Source organism: Passer domesticus, chromosome 3 (genome assembly GCF_036417665.1).
Source record: "Passer domesticus isolate bPasDom1 chromosome 3, bPasDom1.hap1, whole genome shotgun sequence".
Taxonomy (NCBI): domain Eukaryota; kingdom Metazoa; phylum Chordata; class Aves; order Passeriformes; family Passeridae; genus Passer; species Passer domesticus.
The window spans coordinates 110,633,528-110,642,507 of record NC_087476.1 but is presented as its reverse complement, the minus strand read 5'-3'; the positions used below and the strand labels follow the sequence as shown (position 1 = coordinate 110,642,507).

Sequence of the window (8,980 nt, the reverse complement as noted above, 5' to 3'; positions counted from 1 at the left end):
CGACATGATGCAGGGAGCACTCAGTACCATGGGCTCTATGTTCCTATTTTGACAAAAATTCTGGTACAGGAGAATCTGAACAATGACTTTCAGCTGTCAAACAAAGTGGGGTATTTTTATAATATTTTGATTCTTTTTTAGTGCTTTAACACTGTTAAAAATAAAAAGCCAGGTATTACATTATCAAAATTTTACTATTCTTTAAGAATTATATTGATAGATCTGAATCAGTTTTCTTCCTTGTAAAACTGGTTTTGATAGTTTGAATTTTCATTTTGAATTAGAACAGAAGCGTATTTTGCAATATTGTTGGTTTTGGTAAAATAGAAACATCAATTCCCAGTCAGTTCTAGTGATTATTTTCTTTTCTAATGCTTGTCAGCCTCTTCTTTATCATCCTGATATTCTCTGTGACCCTGAAGCCAAGCTCCATGAGAAAGTGGTAGGGGGAGGTTTCTGCGTTTCTCATAGCTTGTACTGTGGTTTGGGATTCTCCAGACTATTTTCCCTATTTCTGTTCAGCTGTGGGATCTGCTTCCCACAAGGCATCTTGCCATACAGCCTCTCCCAACCCTTTTCTTCCCATTCTTCCTCCCAGGTTTTCTTACATGAGTCTGACAACTCTGTGATAATCATTCCTCCTCCTCACTGTTCTCCTCGGGGATCTGTGTGGGTGGGCAGAGCTGGTGTACAGAGCACAGCTCTCTTATCTCTACAAACTCATTAAATTCACCAGAAGCCTTCCTACCAGCAATAAACTTCTCCTTCATGCAGCAAATCCATAGCAAAATGCGCACACATTTTACTAGAAAAAAAATTATGGCTGATTTTCCAGACCAAGCACTGCTTAGGAGTCACCCTTGGAGAAATCTGGCTTCTTGGCTTCAGAGCAGCTCCCAAAGGGCTGGAGACAAAGGCAGGCATCTTGGGAGCTGGAGCCTGGTGGCCATCCATGTCAGCAGCTGAGAGTGGTGGTGCAGCAGAAGGCAGAGCATGCTCCCCCAAGGCATTGCTGCTGTGTGGCCAGGGAGACACGGGACAATGTGGGATATGCCAAACCTGTCAGCTGCTTTTGGGGTGACTCACTCAGGGAGTGCACCCAAGTAAATGAGGCGTGGGCAGGATTTCGCTCAGTGCATCATCTGCTTGTGACAGTGTTTCCCCCCACGCAAGGGAATATACCCTTTAAATTTCTCTATTTAAATCCCTGTCTTGCTGCCTGCTGGTGTGTGGGCTCCAACTAGCTACAGTTGTAAAAACTCGATACCTACATGAGACTGCCTCTGAGGGACACGTCACCTGGAGCTCCCTAATGGTCAGCCCCAGCTGAGATGCCAGGGCACGAGAGAAACTAAATCAGATTCCCTTCCTCAAACACAGGAAACATGGAAGGAAATAAGCCAGAAAACTACATCTTTGGGGACCACATTCTTGTGCTGAAGTTGTTAAGGATAAATCTTCTGCTATGAAGGCAAGGACATAGTCTTCATCTTCTTTAAATGAGACCAGTGAAACTTCCCTCTCTGCATTTTTCCATGAAACCAGTAACATACTATGCAAGCACAGACTCAAAAGAATCATCTCTTGGTTATAGCTCACATGTACTAATGCGCCTCGAGGAGATCTGTGGGTACAGTTGACAGTGGAGTCTACACCCTGTGATTATCATTATCATCCTCATTATCCAAACCAGCTACCCATCACCTGAAACACTTTGGGTAGCTGTTTTTATCAGAGCAGAGGAGGATCTGGAAGGTTCAGGTTTTGGCACAGAATCTGGTGAATCCTTACCCCATGGAGAGCACAGAGGGTGAGAGGTGCTCATCTGCCTGAAGACCTTCAGCTGAGCCTACAGGAGAGGTTGGTGCTGGAAGCCTTGCCAGGGCATCTTCCTCTACACAGAAAAAGCTGAGGAAGGAAAGGAGCTGGTTGATGGTGCACAAACTAGAGGAGGAAAGCAGGATACCAGCACTCTTATGTTCATGGGAAACAGCTGCATAAGCTGAAGTCAAACCTAAGAAATTAAAATCTCTGAAACCAATTACCATTCAACCCCTGTTGAGCCCCACCTTCTGATTTATCACCACCTTTCAGCAGATCTGTGAAGTGTGGGTTCACCTCATCACTTGAGGTCATCCTCTGACAGCACAGTCAGCTACTGTAAGCCTATGAAGGGAAATATTATTTTCGTCAGAACACATTTTTTGAGACAATGGCTCAGCAGTCAGAATGAAATCATCAAACAATAGGATAAGCCAAAGCAAAAGCAACAGATACTCGTGGGTGGTTTTGACCAGTTGGCTAATAAAAGACACATCAATTTTATATTTCAAGTTTATTATATTAATACAATCAAGACTGAATTATTTTCACAGCTAGTGTACATAATTATATTAGGCTATGTATATATAGTTTATTCCAGCAAGTTACAATTGTTTTACCTTTACTCATGCAGCGAGTAATGTGCAAACACAATTATGGGTAAGATTCTTCCCCCCTTAAAAAAGAGAAACCAAAATTACAAAAGTATGGCTTTATAAGAAAGTTGTATCATACAATGAACATTCATTTGTACTTGGGAATGGCAACATTCAGTCTTAATAAGTGACCAACAGCATCTGTCACTGCTATGCTGATTCCAGAAACGCAAAGGGAACTGGGAACAGGGAAATGCCGTTGATTTTAGAGATGGAAAATATATATCTATATACATTCAGAGTACAAAAAATGTAAAAAATGTTTTCAGAGATTAAGTGTCACATTTCTTCGTATGCTAAAGTTATGGAGCCTTGAAGTACACAAATGCACAAACAGTTTGTTTTCCTTTAGACCAACAAACATCTGTAGTGATGGAACCAACTTAAAAAGTGTTACTTCAGGTGCAGGCAGGTGTAATTGAGGTCAGAATCTGGCCTGTCCTTCCTGCTAATGATGCTGCAGAAATAGACAGAAGCACAGGGTTAAGAAGTCATAGGTGGCTGAATTTTGCTGGCATCCCAGAAAAAAAAAAGAAAGACAAAGATGTACATTTAAGAGACTTTATATTTTTTTAATGTGTTCTAGAATAAAGTGTGGCCAGCATCACAAACCCTTTGCTGGATGATTGTAGCTGCCAGCAAGCAGAAGCCCTTGTGCTTGGTGTTCGGAAATAAAACACCCATTTCAAGAGCAAAACTGCTGCCTCTTTCCAAGAGAAGAAATGTCCTTACCTGTCAGCAGCACAGGGCCTGGGACACACACACTGACCGCGTGAAAAGGCTGCTTCCGAAGGGCATGGCTCACTGCTGGTGCGAGGAGGGCAGCGGTGGGAGCTGCCGGTCGGTTGCGGATTTGCCAGGAGAGGGCAGGCAGACACTCACGCGTGTGCGATGAGAGGGCAGGCAGACACATATGGCAAGAGGGCAGGCACTCACACAGTGCACACACACACCTGCACGTTTTCACTCACTCACTCACTCACTCACTCACTCACTCACTCACTCACTCACTCACTGACTCACTCTCTCACTCACTCACTCACTCACACCACCCCACTGCACTCACTGAAGTGCTTCTCACCAAAACCAAAAGCTCGCGCATACAGACAATTCAGATCCTTACAATGTTACTCATCAAAATTGAAATTAAAGAGATGTAACTTACAGAACCAACCTAAATCGAAAGATCAGAAAAGACTTTACCCTCTCCCTGTTTCTCTCTTGTGTTTATTCTTTTTCCCAAGTTCAGAAATACAGGTCTGAGCGACACTTACTCAGTGTGCAGATATGCAGAATGTAAACATCACCACACAGCACCCAGCACCCTTTTTGATTAACAAAGTCACCAACATATTTGCCATGCAAGCACAGGGATTTTTCAAGATGGTCAGGTTGCAGGAAAATATTGCAAAATATTTTTGAGTTTACTTTTGCTAATGACCTGGCTTGGAAAGAATGGAGAGAAAAAGCCAACACAGATGGGGCTGAGGTAGATTTGGCCATATCTGATGTAATGTCACTGTATTGACAAAAAAGATGAATGGGATCTCAAACTAACAGGCAGATCACCACAATATAAGAAGAGTCTGGGGAGAAGATTCCCCTATTCCAGCAGGAGTGCCCATCCTGCTGTCACATTGCTACAGGCAATGGAAAGAGTTGTCACCACAGTGCTAATGACCCTAAACTTTGTCTGACTGGGACTGCACATGGGAGTCCTGATGGGATTGAGGACCAGCTGGTGCTCAATCTCTTGCTAAAATGGTGAAGAAAAGGAGAAATGAGGGGGCTGTGGAGTGACCTTTCCTGTGCAGGTACTTGCCTGTTATACTCTGGCTGGACACACCAGAATTTTTACATGTTGGCCAACAGTAGACCAGCAGCTTTCTTCCAGGTTGGGGCACCAGACACAGGAATGTCCCAGAAAGAAACTATTTGAGACAATTCACCTTCTATCTCTCTTGGCAGGTGGATTGAGGGGAGCCTCCCACATGAACATACATGTACACAAGCATCCTGCTGTCTGCTACAAACCCACCCATAAAGTGCCTGATTCCTGACCTCTGCATTGATCCACAACTATTGCAGCCAACAAGAGACCCCTGCACCATTTCACACTCACTTGCTCACTGCTCTGGTTCTCTGAGCGTGGCCTCCTGCCTTAATAGAAAGTGCTGGCATTAATGCCAACAGTCCCTACCTGCCTCCTTGGATTTGTAAGATGAACAATCCTCCCCTCCCTCCTGTCTTTTCTGAAATTCTTCACAGCACTGAAACTCACATGGTTTCGAGCCAGTGCAATAGCACTGAATGATCTCCATTTCCTCCTTTCCTGGGATCTCTGCTTCCAGGACCTAATTACTATTCTAATAATACCCTTCACCAGCCTCCTCCGCCTCTCACCCACCAACATCCGGACGAGATACCGCAGTGCTGCTGGGAACAAACCCAATCCTGCTCCTCGGGACTCCTGGGGTGCCACAGGGGCTGTGCTCTGCACAGTCACTCTAGGCAGCCATGGGCAGCGAGAGCCTCTCTGTCCTCTGCCTCCAGCTCCGGGTTTTGGGGGGAGTATGTGCCAGTGCTGAGGAGCCTGAGGGCTTGGCAGAAGCAGCTGAGCCACTGCTTATAATGCAAATCTGCCTTGGGCTCTGCTTTGCTTCCCAAGCCGTGACAGCTTCTGTCTGCAGTCGAGCAAGCACAGGCTTCCCCCAAAACTCTCACCCAACGCTGACCCTGCATTTCCCCATTTGCAGCCTTCCCCATCGAACAAGGAGGAATAGACACAGATGGAGAAGGACATTTAAGTCCCCGGGGGCAGGAGTGGAGGGACACTGCAGCACCAGAGATGTGGGATTTCAGGAGAAGGGTTAACCCCTTCATGGCCTGCTTGCCACTTTTAGGGCTGGGCTGACATTTTCTCCACCTCACAAGTAAGGCTTCTCATTCACCTGGCCTAGCACAGGTGGCACTGAGGTCCTCCCACAGCATGCGGGAGGAGATGGCTGGGAGGAGCATCCCAGTGTCTCAGAAAGGATGGTCCAGGTGGCTGTGGGTGGCATGTTCTGCAGCCACATAGTAAATCTCCACCTGGCCATGGCTGGCATTGCCAGTGTCCTGGCACACAGGAGGTAGCCCATGCAGAGGGAAACTAAATGGAAGTGCTCCCTGCACTGACAGAAAGACAGGAACAGGTCCAGCACAGCCTCCTTGGTTCAGGCAGGGAATTAGCCAGGTGAAACATGAGCCATTTTTGCACAAAGTAATTGAGATTTGACTGCACATCATTCTTAGCTACTGCTGAGGAAAGTGGTTTGTGCCCCCACAGCCTTGGGCTCCAAATCCAGCCCAAGAGGAGAGTGAGTTCTCCACTGCTGCCCAGTGCAGGCAGGGGAAGTGAGTTGTACTACTCCAGCAGAACAGAGAGTTGCACTTACAAGGAGTGGGGAACACTGGTATCCAAAATAAGGGATGTCCCCAAAAGGGAGATGGGATTCTGCCACTGCTCTATTGATGCTGAGAACAGTCAGGAGAGCAGGACCAGTGCCTTGAGCAGAGAGGGCAGCGTGATTCAGAGCTACCCAGAAAGCTGCCCAGACCCAGCCCTGCTTTCTGCAAGCTCACCCTGCCTGCAGTGCCCAGTTAGTGGGAACACTTTGTAACTTCCAGAATAAGGATTTCTGTCTGGATCTGTGTGGCAAAAATACTCTAACCGACAACAAGTAACAGCTTTTAACAGCAGAACATCATACCCCAGCTTAGGATAAGTAACAAATGCCTATGGCTCTGAGACCCACAGGGAAATCAAGTTAGCCAGTTAATCTCCTGTAGAGATATGTTCCAAAACACAGGCCAAGGAGAAATAATGCCACATGTGAAAGATAGGGCTCCCAATGTCCCTACTCCAATTGCCATTTGTTTACTGGACATCGGGGAAAATGGTTCCTTCCCCATTGCACAAGTCTGTAGAGGCATCAGGGCTGGGATTGCCTTTAACCCCCTCGCTCCCAGGTGAGACTGGATGCTTCCCATTAGATATTCTGTGGATCTTTATCTCCCATCCCCCAGGAATATATACACACTGCCCCTCTCTGAACTCATGCCCTCCACACCATGACCTGCTGTAAAGTAACTCGATAGGATCAGTTATCCTGCAGGAACTGCCTCTGCATCCCTGCAGCATCAGCCATGCACTTTGTGGTTATTACTAATGATGCTTGAGCATTGTTAGAAAGGAAACTTGATGTTTGAACCTTGTTGGTAGGGGATGGTGTTCCTCCCAGTTCTAGCAGTGACACCATTTAAAAATCCCACTGGGTACGTAGTTCCTTTTAACCCAGGTGCATTACACAGGATACAGTTATCATATTGGGAATTCAGATACACTGATACCAGCTGACAACTAAGAAACCAAATATTACACAGTCTCAACTACAGTTAACCCTTCACATGCACAACAAAACAGAAAACAAGGAAGGCTTTTGCCTTTAAAAGTGCCGTGCCTGCAATCAGTTAGAAAAGACATTTAAAATCTCGTCACAAAATATTGGATTTTCCAGCATAGCTTAATAGGTTAAGTACTAAAATCACAATAAAATGCAGAGGGTGGTGGATAACCAGCTCCTCTAAGTTGCCTTGGAAAATCCAAGACCCATTGAATAAAGTCAAGGAAAAACATTTACCACGTTTTTTGCTGGTAGCTTTTTGCCATAGGATGGTAAAGGCTTTAGTGCCTGAGGTATAGGTAGTTCCTGGATGCTTTTAGGGAAGTGGGAAGGGGGAAGAGTCTGGAGAATAGTTTGCATAGCTTGCAGATATAAAGAAGCAGGTGTGTTCCCCACCAGGCTGTTGAATTTGTCTTCTCCCAGCAAAGCTGTCCAGTGGTCTGGATGCTCCTGCAGAACTTTCCGCATCTTAAACTGTGGGTTGGGCATGAAGAGCAAGAGGTAGTCGAGGCAGAGCTTCTTTGATGCGACATTGACTTTGGAGTCCCACATCTGCTCCAGGATGACGTCCAGCGGGGTCAGCCCTTTGCTGTCCTCTATCCTGGGAGATGCTCCGTTCCCGAGGAGGATGAGGACCGTCTCTGACCTCAGCAGTTCGCAGGCAAGGTGCAGGGGTGTTTTCCCATCTTCCAGATGAAAGCAGCCAGCCCTATTGATATAGGAGTTCAAGCTGGGGAGCTTGTGTGCAATTTTGATGATCAGTCCCAAGATATCTCTCCTGTCATATGTGACCGCCATGGCCAGGTGAGGAGCAGAGGATGGGCAATAGCAGAAGTGCTCCCCAGGCACCTTGAGAGCCTCCTCTGGAAAATGAGACAGCAGATACTGAGCATAAGGCAGGTGATTATGCACCACTGCATAGAGAAGGGCTTCTGAAGGTGAGTAGGTTCGTAGGCTAGCATTTTCCTCCCAGTAAAAATACTCCATAGTTCTCATGTCTTCCAGCATCCACACAGGCTTGTGATCTCTCACAGCCTGATAGAACATGTAGGATAAGAACTTGCAGTGCCTGCTCTGATCATCCTGCAGGCTGGCCTGGTTACTGGCCATGGCTCAGCAAATAAAGAACAGCTCCACGTAAAATCACTCCAGACTGTAAGATTGGTGCACTTGGAATGCTGATCCCGATGCTGCTGCAACCTTCAGGCTGTCATTGCTGCCTGGACTGCACTAGCTGGAATGCATGGGCTGATCATCTCCACCCATTCATTGTTTTTCCCCTCACTGCAGTGGTTTTGTTTAGGTAAGCACAATCCCACAGGCTCAGTTAACCCGTGCCATGCAAGCAGATGGTTGGTGAGTACATCCCGCTCTGCTCGTGGCACAGGTTACTGAAACGCTGTCAGACTGCCAGTGATTTTATACACACACAGCCACAGAGAACAGAGGGAGAGACTAAAATTAGCTTGAGAGGTGAGGCGGATTTCTGTCTGCATTTCGTGTCTAACCAGATCAGCTCATACACTGCAGCAAGTGGAATAGCAATGTTCTGCTATTTTATGGGGGTTTTTTTATGTCACTCACACACACGCAGCTCATTATATAGTAAAAAATATGTAGCAGTGTAAAATACTCCACAGCTGATAACAGGCATGATTCCATGCTCGGGAAATCAAGGGATTGGTAGTGCTAGCTCTCGGAAAGGATCCCTATTTTATAAATAATGATATGGCTGGCCACTTAGGAGACACTGATGTTAATGGATTGTCTATAAGGCATTAGTAATGTTTAAGATGCCAGCATTAATCTCTGCAGAGAAAAGAGTCAAATGGTGTGTGCAGTAACGGTGCCCAGAGTCATAAAGCAGATTTAAAGCTGGGTTTAAACGCCTTCCTTTGTTTAGCAAGGAAATGCCTGGAGTGCCCCTGCTGCAGAGCAAGGGCATAAACAAAAGGTTAATGGCCAAACCCCACTGGTGGGTGGGGAGCTTTGATCAAAGCATTTCTCAGATGTCCTGCTTTGGGACTGTGTCAGAGCCAGCAGCAATGGGGGGAAGTG

General features: G+C 46.3%; 1 protein-coding gene across 2 annotated transcripts; it reads right to left on the bottom strand.

The window, feature by feature from the left end:
- Positions 1–2,320: 2,320 nt before the first annotated feature.
- Positions 2,321–8,569, bottom strand: LOC135297495 (ankyrin repeat domain-containing protein 9-like). Of its 2 annotated transcripts, none has more exons than XR_010359477.1 (2): positions 3,210–8,556; positions 2,321–2,934 (listed from the first exon to the last, which is right to left on the bottom strand). XR_010359477.1 is itself a non-coding variant. In XM_064415118.1 (2 exons), exons 1-2 carry the CDS (start codon positions 8,030–8,032, stop codon positions 2,926–2,928), a joined length of 882 nt encoding a protein of 293 aa, XP_064271188.1. In that variant the 5' UTR covers positions 8,033–8,569; the 3' UTR covers positions 2,321–2,925. The 2 variants fall into 2 exon arrangements, 1 of the variants encoding a protein (XP_064271188.1); XM_064415118.1 differs by having other exon boundaries at positions 7,160–8,569.
- Between the last annotated feature and the right edge of the window lie 411 nt (positions 8,570–8,980).

Excerpts from the sequence above, each read along its gene's own strand:
- LOC135297495 (XM_064415118.1), bottom strand. The coding sequence starts at position 8,032 with ATGGCCAGTAACCAGGCCAGCCTGCAGGATGATCAGAGCAGGCACTGC.